The following is a 16,340-nucleotide window of genomic DNA, read 5'->3' as shown; positions in this document are numbered from 1 at the left end:
ATAAGTTTTTCTCACAATGATAATTAAAACATCTTAAACTATCAAAACTGAAAGAACGTTAAAAGTATAACTCTTAATATCTTCCATTTCACAGAACTAGAAAGACATGTGAATATTTTGTCATATTTTAGTCTCCATCCTGTTGTGTTCAAGATGCATAGTTAGGTCTGTAAATTACAGTGATCTAGCACTGAACTCAAACCTCCCCAATTACATTGGAGAAACCTTTTCTCTCATTTCATATGAAGAATGCATTTCCCCCCAAAATGTTGTTCATATTCTGCCATTACGTATCTATGTTTCACCAATCTAAAAAAGCATATATTTCTGAATAAGGGCTTAATGCTGAAATAAATAGCTTTCATCATCAGACCTTACATATTAAATATCTATTATTTCCCTTTAGTACTCTCTAATCCCATTTCATAAGGTAAAGTTCCTGACAAAGCATTAACATCAGAATTAAAACATCCATTTCACATAGCATCTTGAATTATTATATATGAAAATTGCCCTTTTATACAGGTCTAATATTTAAGGAAGATATTTAAGTTACCTTTTTTCATCCAAAATGTATTGTATTACAACCCAATGATCTGACTTGGATTCACACAAAAGGAAAAAATTGAAGCAAGCCTTCAAAATGCCCAGCATGCCAATTTTAGCTAAATAATGCATCACTCATGTACTTGCTGAGTTGCACACCTCTTGTAATGAGCAACAAAATTTAGTATCTGCCTCACCATATTTTTCTCTAGGCCACTCTCACTGGCAGCAAAAGATGTGTTCTATTTTAAATGTCCAAAGTAGTTAGAAAAACTTCCAAGTGGAGAAGTAACTATCCGAATTTCCACAAAATGGAACCTGAACTGAATTTTCCTGAAGGCTACCTGTCAAACAGATCTGGATTACAGTTCGTCCAATAGCCCATTTATTTTCCTAAATCTTAATTAAAATTTTTGTGAAGTTCTCCATTTTCAAAATAAATTTATTTCATTCTTGATAAATGCTAGATGTATTACAGCAGCATCCAGTGTCTGATAAAAAAAACACATCACAGAATAATTGAAAGATAAGTAGGATATTAGAAGGCTAGCTACAGAGTTACTAAAGCGTCTCCATAAAAAAACATGACACTCATTTTGTTGCTAACCAATAATAGTTTTGCCATTTGCAGTGCAATAAAATCTATCATTAAATTATCATTGATAATCAACAATGATATTGTTGATAAAGTACATACCCACCCCCCCCACCTCTCCCCCCCCAAAAAGCAAAACAACAATGCCTCTAAGTCCTCTCTATCATTTTTCCTCTAAATCCTCTTCAGGTATGCTTATGTTAATGTAGACCGAACATTTTACATGTATGCATGCATATTTGTGACTGCACGCGGGTGAAATTTAGGCATTTCATACCCATATGTAAAACAAAGGCAAGACAGATTTTATTTGCAATATAAATAGTCTGCTGCAAGAAAAGTATATTTCTCAGTAAATAGAAAAATAATAGAATATGATATGAAAATCCTGCCTAATTGTATTAACCACCTGCAAATCCCATCAAAGCTGTTGGAGAATAAACCTGTACTCACACTTGTGTTCAGGCATTAATTTCTATTCATCCTAGTCTCCCATCCCTGGTTTTTTTGGATATATTTTTAGATACCAACTTTCTAACAAGATTTGTTAGAAAAATATCTGAGTAATTATTTCCTCTTTCCACAACAGTGAAAAAAAGGCAGAAACAATTTGGAGGAGTGGCAGGAGAGAGAGAATGAGTACGCGCATGTGCGTGCACACACAGAACAGCCGCATTTCCAGAAAGGAAACGTTTGTGAGAAGATTTTGACGTTGTGCATTTTCTCTTCTGTAGGTATCTGAATCATCAAATCCATTTCTAAATCGTATGCTTAACAGAGACACCATAACGAGAATAACGTATAAAAGTAAGTTTCTTTTAATTTACTATAGCTAACAGCTGTATGCTTTTAGTATCAAATAATGTATTTAGCGATCCACTGAAACAAGAGGCACTTCATTATAGGCAAAAATTACAAAGTTTGCATTGTCAGCAACTCTACATGATAAACTTGGGAACCTGAAAAATCTAGTAAGGTCATCAGTTCATCAAATGAATTTTGAACTTCAAAGTCTATTTTATGTTTGAACAAGCAATAAATTAATGAAATTATACTCAACAAATACATATACTGTATTCACACAGAATACTCAGGAGAAACTGCCTACTATTAGCAATAAAAGTAACATGCAGAGCAGCCTGGATTATATCAAATCAAGTTATGTCAAGATGCTGCATCATTAACTGTGGATTTAGTATTCACTAATGCTTTCTTTTTGTACAGAAAAGTTATGACGTTTCTATTCAACTATTGCTGCATTTAATGGATCTATAAAGAGGTCATTAACATAGCACGTATATTTGTTGTATTCACATTTGGAAAGCCTTTAACTGATAATGCTAAATAATTCCATGTTAGTATATTGAACTTGTGAAAATGGGAGTTTAAATGGCAGTGAAAATTAGGCTAGTTTAGAGAAAGTCATGAAAAATACATATATCTCACTGGAACAAATTAAAGCTCTTCTCCTGAAAACCTTATTCCCTTTGTCAAATATTCAGTTGAATTCCAAGCAGGCATTAAGTTAATAAAATAAGTTAAACAATACCAGAATTTAACTTTCAGAAAGCACACAGGAAACTGAAAAAATAAGGAAAGCATTGTTAAAGTCAGCCTTCATTTGTTATTCTGTAAACAATAACTTAACATTTTCATAAACTTCATTAATTTTGCTTTTGTTTATGAAAGCTGGGAGAGAGTTGTTCATGATAACTGGAATGAGAGTAGTTGTCAGGACTCCGGGATTTGGTTCACAATTCTACAAGGCTTTGCCTCAGTTTACCTCTGTAAATTAAATATATTGTACTATATACTCTACAATAACATAGTGTTACTTGGAAAAATTTGCATCTGAAACTCCAGAGATGTCAAATGTCCATTTAACTTCAACAAAAGTCACTGAACTTCAGATTTATGGTGGAAAGGTTTGGAGAGATTTCTATACACGTCCCTAAAGTACATTGTCTGATTTCTTTCTCTGGACACCATCTTTTCCCCCTCCCTGCAAAGCCAGGATTGTAAAAAGTTTAGATTTGAGACCAACGTAAAGTGAAAGCACAGAATTTTAGCCACTCAGTCCCGAACAAGAGAACACTAGAAAGATTCCGAGTCTTGCCATACAATACCGACTTTGAACAATGGAGCCAATCCAACCCCGCTCTGAAGCAGATAGTTCCTTGTCCTCTCCTATAACACACACTTTTCTTCCCACTGATGTTTCTCTAATTTTAACTTACACTTAATGCATTTTTTTACATCTTTGGTCCAAATAAGAGGCCTCTATTGTGATGAAACTCTATTCTCCGTGATACCTATAGAAAGGAAGGTGACAGAGGATTCCCCTCAGAACATTTTTTCCCGACTGTTCCATCAGTGTGAAATGTCATCTTCTCTGCATGGAAGAAGCAGGAGATTAGCCCAGTTTTTAAACTGCCTGTCTTGATTCCTTGCAAAAACACAGCAATACTGTTCTGTAAGAGCTTTCTGCCTACCAATGCTGCTGCAGCGTCCTGGAGAAGGGAAATCGTCATTAAGACTGTATGTGGTTTTTCAGGCTCTTTCACTCCCAAATTACACATTCCTGGCTTCTGTCTGGGGACCAGCCAGAAGATCTCTGACTGTACCTGCACTGAAGAAGCTGCTTTTCCCCCCACGTACACACACGCAGACCTGTCAGGTCTCACACAATGAATAAGAAGAGACTCCAACCTCATTTTTCCCATCACAGCAGCTCTATCTTATGCATTTACATGAGTGCCACAGCCTTTTTTTATACTCCTTGGCCCCACACGCTACAATGGCTGGCCAGCAGAGCAAAGATTAGAGAACCTGTGGCAGCTTAGAGCAGAGGAGAGGCCATGATTAGGGATATACAGCTCCACAGGGCAGGAGGGCACCGGCAGCATCTTTCCCTTGTCGCACGAGCGAGCACCCAACCGTCACCCATGCCAGCAGGCAAGCATACCTTCCCAATACAAAATAGTTCGTTTGTATGCTGCACTTCTAAGTGGGCACTCCTCCTCTGTGGAGTTGACAGCATCCTGCAACCTTTCATTGGTTATTCTGCCTCTTTAGAAGGAAAATGAAATTTCCATCACACCTAATTTAGGTTTACTAAATGAAATTTTGCATGAAGATGAACATATAACATAGGCTGCGAAATCAATGATTAACAGAACTGTTTTAATTTTTAACCACTGTTATCACTAACAAGTTTATCTGTTAAAGTGAAATCCTTGGTAGCTACAATGCACATAATATTCTGCAGGGCATTGGGTTACCTACTGTAGTAACAAGTATTGACTGGGAATTTTTTTAGTGTAAATTGGGAACGTGAAAGTGTTATTGAAAGTAATTTTGCAGTTGTCTTGCATGATGGATTATAGCATCGTTGCTGAAAACTAATTTTGCCTCTTACATTGCGAGGATTTCTATTCTGCCTTTAGCAGCTGGAGTTTTTTAGCTTGTGCTTTAGGGGTCCACTCCCGCAGTGAATACTCAGCAGGCTGCTGACAAAAGGACCAGTCCCAGTGTGCTCAATAGGAGCATGGAGCGAATGATAAGTGGAGCATAGGTTCAGAGTCAGGACAGTTAGTAACATAACCAAAATACTTTTTTTAAAGAACAGCAACAAAATTAAGAGCTATCTGTACTGCTGCATGAAATTTCCATGGGCAAAATGCATTAAAAGGGGAATTTCTACTCTTAGATATTAATGGCTCCAGTGAAGTAAAATGGACCCCAAGGAATTTTTAAGCAGATTTTAAATACTTATTTTATTCTGTTATCAGAGCCCAAAGAATCTACTGTGAACTAGTTGAAACAAGTGTTCTTTCAAACAGGCTTTAGTCAGAAGCTATATAAATATCTCTAAAGAAATACTGCTTTAATATTCCTCTTTAAGTATGACATCTGAGGCGATAAGTTAGCTTGCTTTCAGAACAGTTATGCTACATTAGCTTTCAGCCAGTGTTTGCGTAACATTGTAAAGAAGTAACATTTTAGATTCCCAAAACTCCATATGAAAATTTGGGCTTGTCATTCTCCACCAAAATACTGCCACATGTTCAGCTAGGCAGAAGAGCTGCAAAATTCTCCATTTCCTCAAATTCAATCTTTATTCATTTGTACATTATCTATAAAATAGCTAAAGTATTCCAACTTTAGAAGATTATCCTGAAAAACCTTAAGATTCAGATTTCTGGAAATAAGAGACTATTATTTTCTCAAGGCTCATGTTTCAGTGTGTTGTCCGAAGGACTGAGCTCTTGCAGTTCCCGTCACAAGTAGTAAAAGCTCAGCAGTCTCAACTCAGGCCCCAAGGGACTAACCTCAGGTATTCAAAATGAGCCTCTGTCAGCCTCGGTCTAAGTGACTTGTGAAGGCTAGTAAATGGAGAAACTCTGCTTCAGGATTTAAAAACTGACTATCTCTACATTCCTTACCCTGTAAATCTAATTAATTAGAGCTGTACTTCCCCTCTTTGGATTATCATGATATGAACTTCAAAATCAAATGGACTTTCCTTCATTCAGTAAATAATATATTCCCTACAAATACTTTTGTTTTTAAGAGAACATACATAGAACTTGCTGTGAAAGGAGACGTGCACGCCTATTACAAACCTATGGATAAAAGAATTTCCATCATTTGCTAAGAAAATTGTCAGAGTCAAGGCCTTTATGTAAATGAATATGAAATCTAATGAAATCTAATTTGTATAGAGAAGAGTTCATGAGTTCAGAAATCACCCTAAGGCACAAGCAGACCAAGATAAACAGAATGTGTGCTGTAGATAGGAATGATGCTGAGAAACTAGTAAAGGCTGAATGGGTTTATTAAAGGAAGTTTATTACTGGGAAGAGATCACACATGGTGACTTTGACCATTTTGAACTACATACTTGCAATAAATATAAGACAAGACATTAATGTGTTGCAGTCTAGTATTAGTGCAAACCCACCAGTTCTGTTTCAGTTCCAGAACGGGAAACCTTTAACAAGATGTGGGGAAAGGGAAAAAGCAGAGCTGTTCATGGGAGAAATGTTGACAACCACACGCTTATTCTGTAGTCTTTTCTCAGACTTCTATTTCATGCCATATACAGGCATGAATAAATACTACTTTTAATTGGCCAAACTCTTGAATTTCATTATTTCATTCACCCCATCTTCCCCTTTTCCTGATGTGATGTTTTCCTCTGATTTCCCATTAATCACAACTGATGGATTTTGACACACAGCATAATTCGCTGTCTCTCCTTAAACATATTCCAAGTGAAGACAGAGGTAATGAACCAGGCTTGAAGCCACTTCACTACTGGGTGCTGGTGTGGGAGATGACCACACATTCTGTAGGTCCTCAGCATGCAAACAACATAACCTAAGAGTTGATCTGAAGCTCAGTAAGACTGAGGGCATCTCTCCTGATCTTGAGAGCACTGGCATACGTTGGCCTTGCCTGAATGAGTAGAAGGACCGTGCCCCACACTGCTCCCACACTGTTACTTGCCATATTCAACCTGCAGAGCATTATTATGTTCTGAGAATGACTAAACACTAAATCCACGGACAAAATTTAGACACCTATAGCAAAATAATGAATTACATTCTGTATTAAAGCAACGTGAGGCAAATCCAAAACCCCCATGACTACCTGCACTAATGCCAGCAGTAAATCTGTTTCTATATCTTCCATTTGATAAGTAGTCCTATTGTTAATAATCTGTGCACTGTTCTGAATACAAATTAGTCAACTTGAATGTAGCATACACAAAATAGATAGATATATATATCTCTATCCCATCAATATCTCTCATCTATATTAATCTGTAGTTAGCTTTCCATCTCCTAGTAAACATTTCAGGAGAAATTCTACCTTGTTTAAATCATTTTAGCCCAGCCAAAGTCAATATGGAAGCGAGAAAGCAGATTTAGTCCTTAGAGTTTGAAGCTATCTATTCTGACTGACTCGGTGCCATTTGGAGCTAACACACCGCTCTCCATGGTTCATAAATAATGAACAGGATGTTCATGTGGGAAAGGGAAAAATGTAAGATGACTCATTGAAAACAGGCATTGGCTTGAAAAAATGCATTCATTCTTTTCTCCTGTAATTCTAGCAAAATTACCACTGCACTGCAAATAATGTTTTTAATGAATAGGACACAGGTGTATTGAGTCATCTCTAGCTGTTAAAATTTAACAACATTTTGACTCTTAATACTACAGCAATGGTTTCACACTTCTGTCTGGAAAATTTTGGGTTTAGAAAGACTCTGTATCCCAGGCCATGGGACAGTGAAGGCTGAGCGTGTTATAAAAGGCGACAGCCACCTACAAGACACTAACAGTACTTTCCCCCCCTACTTGTGGATGCAACTATATGGCATGGCAATAACCCTGGCTCAAAGTGCAAGAACGTGGCAGAAGGCTGTATTTCTGACAAACCTGAAAGGACATGCCAAGATTATATTTTGTAAAATAACAAACATTTAAAATATGAAATAACTGTAAGGCACTGGTCAACGTGGTATAAACGTTAGACTCTCACCTTGACACTTTAACTGATACTGTAGCCACTAATATTGCTACCCCAAAAGCCTGTAGCATGTTGACTGCACTCTGTCAAAATAAAATGGTCACATTTGCTTTGCCTATTTTCTTTGATTTTCCATTGCTCAAGACACTAGTCTGCAGTCCTTTTTTTTTTCCTTAGATATTACAAGACAAGCATTTTACTCATCTAAGTTTTGCTGTTTAGCTATAATATGTTAAATTCAAGTTAAATTACTCTTTTCCTTTCTAGTTCTTGTACACTTTCTTGTTTGTTCATATTTCTTTCCTTGCCTCCATTTACAATCTTCTCCCAATGGCCAAGGAACTGTTTATCAGCTTTAAAACAAACAAACAAACAAAAAAACCCCACACAAAACCAAAAGCTGTTTAAACTTACAGTGAATGGTACATGAAAAACATCAGAGAATCCAACAGAAATGCCTAAATTATTGACATTGACTTAAAAGATGCATTTCAACATTTTTCTTTAGTCTGAGCAGTGTCTTCTATTTTATTTGTGCTCCCTGCCTTGCCTTCCATTAAAACCAATACTGGTTCACCTTGTGTATTGAAAAGGGAAACACGCCTAAATATGCAGCTTTCCTTGCCCGCATTTTAGCGCTCGCTCTGCAAATGAACCATATTGAACACACTACATGCAAGTGAAAGCACACAAAGAGATGTCACAACATTACAGCTTGTCACCATGCAGCTTTCTGAGATACACGATAGCAGTAGCATATAAGCAGTGAAGTGTGTATATGCCTGAGTATTTCCTATTAAGGAACTCCTAATTGTAGCGCCAGCATTACACAAGGGAAATAGTGCACATAGTATAGAAAGGCTGAGGAACTCTGATGAATTTTGAAAGATATAGCCCTATATCATTATATTTTGGTACGTGTCCACAGAGTGAATTCTGTTGCAGAGGGATACCTCATTAATTCCCAGGGAGACTTACGACAAAAGCAGGGACCCTAGTAAGCTGCTTTCCAGAGTACTTCTCCACCCTGATTTTAGCATTCTGAGTGAGCTTGCGCTGCATCCACCCCCACTGCGCACACGAAAGGCCAGCAGGCTTCATTGAGCAGCTTTATTATCATGCATTAACCTTAACTTCCTCCTGTGGTAGAAGGGCAATTAAGTTTTAACACTCTTGGCCTTCCCAAGGCTTTGTTGAGGGAAAATTGTTAATCACTCCAAAATATGGTAAGTCGACATTCTCCAAAGACTACTGCATCTAAATCAATAACTGCAACTTCAAGAAGCTTTTAACTCCAGTTCTTAAACGTGATTCAGAGTTTCACTGTGTATGCTTGTGCTAAACTCACGGAACATGTGCAGGGGCATTTACGAGTAGAACTCAATGCAAGAAGGATTGGTGCATTCACGTTACTTGTTCTTGTCCAAACTGCTAGAGCATTCAGAAACGTATGTTCATTACACCTCGTATTTTGGTAAAACTGATTATGATGTTCTGGAATAAGGGCTGTACATAAAGAGTGGGGTTTTTTTGTGAAGCTATTGTTTTATCTCAATTGTTTTCCTTCTTTATTCTCCAGATGATGCTTACTTACTACAGGGGCTTAATATTGAGGAACTTTATCCAGAGACGTCTAGTTTCATTACGTATGATGGGTCAATGACAATTCCACCCTGCTATGAAACAGCAAGCTGGATAATTATGAACAAACCTGTCTACATAACAAGGATGCAGGTAAAATAAATAAAAAAATTACTTGATCTAGTATAGGTACAAAAGAATATTTTAAACAGATATATTGGTAGCTTTACATACAAAATTAGATTCAACCTTTTGCTGTAGGGATCTCCGCCTGCAATTCATACAGTTTGCAAAAAGCGTTGAAGAGGGTTTTTTGCCAAAATAAAAATATTAACTATTTAGAGCTCCCTAAGTGTCTATACACACACACACATGTACTTTGAAGTGGGCCCTACTTTCAGCGAGGATTTGAACCAAATGGTTTCCAGCGGTCTCTTCCAAAACAAAATTATTCTACGATTCTGTTAATAGACATATGGGAATTCTAAAATAAGTATAGCAGTGTTGTACAAAAATAACTGAGGTTATTAAGTATAGCAGAGGCCGTTCTTACGTTAGAAAGAAACAGACAAATTGTGAGTGACACTTGTGGCCATTTAAATGCATGTCGATAGCACGTTAATGTGACAGAGATCCAATATATGGGGGCTTCTTGAAAAAAATCAGCTAGTGCTTTCTGGTATAAAATGGCAGGATAGACATTGCAAATATCTTCAGAAAAATCAGATTGACACATTGGAGCCCCTATTAGAAAGAAGCAGGATAAATTATGCAAAAGACCACACAATTAATTTCGTAGTCAAATTATGCTGTTGAGGAAACACACCAGTGGAAGAGTCATAAAGACTACGTTTCTGTACAACTCGCAATTCAAGGTCTAACATCAGAAAACAACAAGTTTAACACCAATTGCAGTCTTCTCCAGCGTTTCCATCAGTGAGTTGCCTACGGAGCTGTGAGCTGAACTGCAACCTATTCTCTTGCATACTAGAATCCCGAAGGAATACTTGAACTGCCATCTGCCTGTCCCAAGCATGCAGCAGAAGCAATCTGGCCTGAGAAATGAAATGAGGAATGATAAAACAACCCTAAATATCACTTTGGGATTTAAAAATCATATCAACATTGTAAATAAGATGACTTTAAAAAGCCTGAGAGATATTTTATCTTTGTGATATTCCTTCTGTCCAGTTTTGTCTAGATGCAGAGGAAGCACTTTGTTTCTTTTCTGAATGGGTAATTTGGGAGAATGACACAGCTAAGCACCGGCAAACATGCTGTACATTCTGAACTTTTCAAGCAGGGGACCTGAACATTTTCCTACAAGCAACGTTTTTAGTTACAACATTAAATGTACAAAACAAAGATTAGAATATTTCTAGAGTCTATGCTAGTACACCTATGGGTTATATTCTCATGATACTTACTCCTTGTCACGCTTTACTGGTTAGTTACATCCTCCATTATTAGTGCGGCAAATTGATTTCATGGAATACTTACTAATTACATTATGTACTCAGACTGAAAAAGTAATGCACAGCTCAAGTTTCCCCTGGAAGCTGTTAAAGATTTTCCATATGCAAAACCCAGCTACTGGATTTCCCCATTTAAGCATTAAATAACACTACCAAGCATCTTAAATTCTACACTGACATGGAAAATAATTTCTTTTTATATTTTTAAACCAAAATATTTTGAGGGTTTCTAATTTACAAATCGCAGTTTGGGGTTGGTTTTTTTTTTCCCCTCTCTCCAGTTTCCAGTAAAAAGTTTGAAAGGTTTTGGTTGACTTGAAGCAATTAACACGCTTCTAGCACACTTGCATAATTATCGTAAGACCCATTGCCGTCTGCTTGCAGTTTGCATCCAACCACCGCTGGGCGCACTGAAAATCCTGGATAATTCAGTAATTCCCTCTCTGTTGATCCATAAAACCATCTCAAAAGAAGGCCAGAGTCTACCGTACAAACACTGTAGACACAGTACAGACAGTATCAAGATGGACCTGTTAACGGAAGGAAGATTTCACTTTTTAACATCACTAATTTCATGACTTCAGCATCATGACTGTCAGTTATCCTTTCCATCCTGACTGGCCATACTTGGTTCTTAAGTACCATCATCCAAAACCGTGTCTTCTCAACTGAAACTGCACTAATAGCTACAAAACTTAGGAAATTAGCTTTTGTTATTCGTCAAGTTCATTTTCTCTGCACCAGCCTGCTGCCATCTAGTACTGTCAATTCCATTTGTTTCCTGATCAGCCAAGGACATCTCATACCATTTTCATTTACTCCACACAAAACTAGTTACTTTTGTTTAAAATGGGGCTCAGAAACAGAGGACCACAGAAGGAACGGTTTTACCTCAAGTTAACTCTTTCAACCCACCTCTGACTACAAATCACTGAAATTCTGTTTAACTTTCATTTATTAAGTAGTCTATTTAATAGTATGTTGTTTACTTACAGGAAAGACCAATACTAAAAATCCTTGTTTTGTATTTTGTATAGATGCATTCTTTACGACTGCTAAGCCAGAATCAGCCATCACAGATATTTCTGAGCATGAGCGACAATTTCAGACCAGTCCAGCCTCTCAACAATCGATGTATCCGAACTAATATCAACTTTAGTTTACAGGGAAAAGATTGTCCAAACAATAGAGCACAGAAACTACAGTATAGAGGTACGTTCTACCTCCAGAATAATCCTTTCTATGCTTACACTGAGCTCTTTTCTTTGAGAAAGCCAAGTGCATAACAAAGCACACAAATAAACACAGATGAAACTCCAGATCTGGAGGACTAACGGTATGAGTCAAACATTACATATTTGATAAGTATGAGGAAACTTGCCCAGAAACATGCAGGAAAAACATGACAAAAAACACTCTAGGACATCTAATTTTTGTTTGTGGGTTTTTTGGGTTTTTTTGTTTTTTGGTTTTTTTTGTTTTTTTTAAGCGGATAGGACAGGTCTTCAGTTTCCTAGCCTCATTTTAAAGTCTTCTCACCTTACAAAGTGCATTTTGCTCTGTTTTACCCACCTTGGAAAGGAAAAGGGGGATGAGCTAGTCTTGATGACAGCTGATCTCAAACAAAAGAATAAATTTCACTTTAGAGGTGCACCACCATAACACACACCCACATTGGAAAGTGTTGCATTACGCAATGGATATTAAACAAATGAACCAACCCAGTCACCTGCTGGTGAAGTCATACACTGCCACTGCTGGGGGCTCAGCTGAGTTGTAATGTGTCTTATGCATTATTTAGCCTATGCACACACAGTTATATTACGTGTGATAATGATGTAAAAGTGCCTTCTTACCAGTAATATTATGGTTATGAAGGAGTACTATTGAAGGGTGGAAAAGAAAGCATGTTTTCAGCAACAAGGCTGATGACTGAGTTGCAATATTTCAAAGAAACAGTCATTCAGACTTCATTCTTTTCCAGAAAGAGGAGGAAACTGAACCTCCTGGCTTTTTCAAGACATTTTGTTTAAGTGCCTAATACAGTGTTAAATCCAGCCAGATTCATATTTGGAGTTTATTAAAGCATAATTGTTTTTGTTTTGTTTCTCTTTCCTTTCAGTAAATGAATGGCTCCTCAAGTAAGTAAGACAGAGCAGGCAGAACCCATAACCTCAGTGGAATGCTACTACTGTGAATTGACATAATCTAGAATGCACCCAACCTCACTCTCTTTGGGTTCACGACAGCATGTGCAAATGTGCTGTAGGAAAAGAGCTGCCATGTTGGAAACTCAACTAAAAATTCATTCATATGATCGGTGGTAATTAAAAAAAGTTAAAAGACAGTATTACAGTAAATGTGATTACAATTTTGATACAGTTTTCCTGAACTAATTTAGCTTCACAAAGAAAGACTTTTCAGCCTTTGTACATATGAAATTCTTCCTCTTTTCCCCTCTCCCTCAAATTAAAAAAAAAAAAAAAAAAAAAAAAAGAAAGAAAAAAGGTGGCTCGGTACAGCATCAAAGTGGAGTTGTGTTCTGTGTGCCAAGTAATCCTTGGAAAGCTCTCATTATTTCACTATCATTAATGGATACTGACAAGACAGAACAAGACGACTGTAGAGGAAACTTATTTCTAGGTTATGATCTTTCTGTTCATTTAATTAAAAAAGGGACAGACTGAGAGATAAGTATTGTAAATATATCACTGCAGAATATAAAGGAAATTGAAATATTTCCCTCTGTCACATATCTGTAGTAAGATTTGCCAAAATCAGAATTGATCCGTTTTCTGTTTCTTGTTTTACAACAGGTCATACGTTGTGTTGGTTACTATTAACAACTCAATAAATGTGTTTAACAAATTAATTTAGTACACTTGCTTTGATTTATTTTTTCCTTTCTGAAATAATAAGCCTCTACTACTTGTGGCTGCATTATTTGTGGTTTTCTTTTTTTTTTTTCTTTTCCATTTTTTTCTTTACTTCATTTATTTGTTTGCAGCCAATTTAAGTGAGTTAATGGCAATTGGGAATGCCCTTAAAGCTAGTATAACTTTAACTCCACTTTATGGTCCATCATTAACAGGAGCTGGGCTCAGAAGCAGAAAGCAGTTGAAACATATCTCAGTTTAAAATTGCCATTTTCCCTGATGAATCCATTATTGGGACAAACAAATTCAATCCTGTAAATTGGTGGTGGAAAGGGATATCTTTTCTTTACAGATAAAGCAGGAGCTGACCAAGTAAAAGCGAATGCCTTTTTTCTTGTTTATAATGGTCATTCACTGTGTTTGGTTACTGTCAAGAACTCAATAAATGTGTTTAACAAATTCACATAGTGCATGTTTGACCTTCTTGCACATTAAGGGATTTTTTTTTTTTTTTTTTTTTCATCTGGAGAGGGGGCAGACCTCATGCTATTCCACTCTTAATGCTCACTTTGTAACCCATAACATGTTGAAGTTCACAGAAAAATAAGATGAAGTTGAAAGTACCATGCCTGACAAATGAATTATTTATACCAAATGGAAAAACAGGCACTACAAGAAGCGTGAGGGAACAGAACCACTGTAAAGAAGTTATAGATGTTGCAGGCCAACTAGCTTTAACATGACAAACACATTATTTCATCTTTGACTGAAGAGAACAGTGCAGGTAGCATCGGACAGGAAGCTCTCGAGTCTATGTTGCACACAGCAGTTTGGAAAGATTGCAACTTGTGTGACTTCATCTGTGACATGAAAGGGAAAGTTATCAGGAAAGTGAAAACACGTATGGGCTGGCATTCAGGGGACTCTCAAAATAGGTACATTACAGGTCGATGAAAACCTGTAATGAATCCAAAGTTGTGAACAATTCAATTGCTGAGTGAAAGGTTCAGAGAAATCACTAGCAAAAGACCAGAGGTTAGCCTAGGTGGGCTGTGACACAGTGATGGTGTATTTGTAGCAGAGTTCTGATCTGATGACCTTGGCCCAGGATCCTATTAGCACATATATAGTACTTGATCCTTGAGTTATTTCATTTTGAGCATTTCAAATTACTTCCATATGCCAGCTTAACACTGTGCAGTGATCTGAAAAATTCACAACACAACCACAGAAATGTCACACAGTGACTATTACATTGTAGATTAGTATTGTCAAATTCTGCAGCTGAAATAAAGCAAAATCGTCACCTTCGATTTACCTAGCTAATAAAAAATAAAAAACAACACAAGTCACACACATTTAATATATTTGAGTTGCCACAGCGAACTATAACTTTTAAACTTGTGGTGTTGGGGTTGTTTCCACTACTTGTTTGGGTGGTCTGTGTTTTCTGAAGCTTCTCCTGGGATTGTTAAGGTTGTAGAGTAGTTACTAAGTCCACAATGCTTCAATCTATATTTTTGGACAAATATCTTTCAGTTGTTGATCCAAGTTTGCCAGTGACAGGAGGTAGGGAAGATAAGCCAGGCCTCCATTATAAAACTTTTAATACGTAATAAAACCTATTTTCTATTTTACTGAAAGCTGATTGAAGGGATTTGAGAGGAGGGAGAGATATGATAGAAGGAACTCGTCCTAGGAAGGAGTCATGCTGTGCTTTGGATTAGATGAGGCTGCAATATAGAAGCCCTGCAAATAGAGAAATGGAGCAATCGTACTGGGACATCACAAATATATTCGTCAACATTTCCAACTCCATTTTTTGAACTAATGAACTCCATCTTGCCATGATTTGTTTAGGTTTTTGTTTTAGTAATAGACTGCAGTAGAAATAGACCAAACTAAAGCTTAGAATTAAATATCTTGCACATTCCTCACATTTCAGTAGTGCTCAAATCTAGACATCTAGCTCCAGTTTTTCAGATCCAGCACGTATCTCTGTGTCAAGAGACACTGAGCATCCAAAGCAAGCCCCACCTTATCACAAAGCCTTTAAGCAAAAAGATAAAGTTTCAGTATCAAACAGCCGGCACAGACAATCTTCCTGTGTTCAGAGTCTACGCAGCACGGCAACACGTGCACATTGTAATCCCTCCAACTTGAGTGCTTTCTGTCCGCAGTGCTCACCAGAAGCCTGGCTGCACACAGAGCTCAGTACTCAGCACTTCATAGTAAGAGCTGAATTTGTGGCCTCAATACCATCCCTGCCCAAGCCATTCAGATTATGAGTGAGATTCTTTGCTTGTGATAAGGCTCAGTACAGGCATGAGCTAATTGGCAGGGAATATAAACCTGGCAGCTGTCCTTGATGAACAATCAACACCACAGGCAGGACCAGGTTGCCATGCCATGATGACAACAGACATTAAGAAACTGCTACTGGGAGGAAATGCCCAGATTTTATCTTCTGCTACCACATTGAAGAATATGATATCAAACCAGGTACCGAACTTATCAAGCTCATTTGATGATAAAAAGCATGAGAAAATTCAAATTTACAGTACCGTAAAAGCTTCTGTTTCAAGGCGTATTCAGAAAAGTATAATAGCCAAATTTTATAAGCTCAGTTTTTCCTTTAATTTAATCAAAAGGAAAAATTGTTCCTGTACAGAAAATGAGAACTAAATAGGATCCATGGGATGAAGGCAGAAAACAAAGACCTTCAGC

General features: G+C 37.1%; 1 protein-coding gene across 3 annotated transcripts in view; it reads left to right on the top strand.

Moving 5' to 3' along the window:
• CA10 (carbonic anhydrase 10) overlaps positions 1-13,609 on the top strand; it is a 213,025-nt gene extending 199,416 nt beyond the window's left edge. For all 3 annotated transcript variants that reach the window (XM_030015108.2, XM_030015106.2, XM_030015107.2), the window contains 4 exons: positions 1,876-1,948; positions 9,261-9,415; positions 11,775-11,949; positions 12,860-13,609. In XM_030015108.2, the coding sequence (XP_029870968.1) occupies positions 1,876-1,948; positions 9,261-9,415; positions 11,775-11,949; positions 12,860-12,882 (426 nt within the window). In that variant the 3' untranslated portion in view covers positions 12,883-13,609. The remainder of the gene's footprint in view (positions 1-1,875; positions 1,949-9,260; positions 9,416-11,774; positions 11,950-12,859) is intronic.
• Positions 13,610-16,340: the final 2,731 nt, after the last annotated feature.

The sequence above is a fragment of the Aquila chrysaetos genome, chromosome 5 (genome assembly GCF_900496995.4).
Source record: "Aquila chrysaetos chrysaetos chromosome 5, bAquChr1.4, whole genome shotgun sequence".
NCBI classification, from domain to species: Eukaryota; Metazoa; Chordata; class Aves; order Accipitriformes; family Accipitridae; genus Aquila; species Aquila chrysaetos.
Note: the sequence above shows the minus strand (reverse complement) of the source record. Positions and strands in the feature narration are given on the sequence as shown.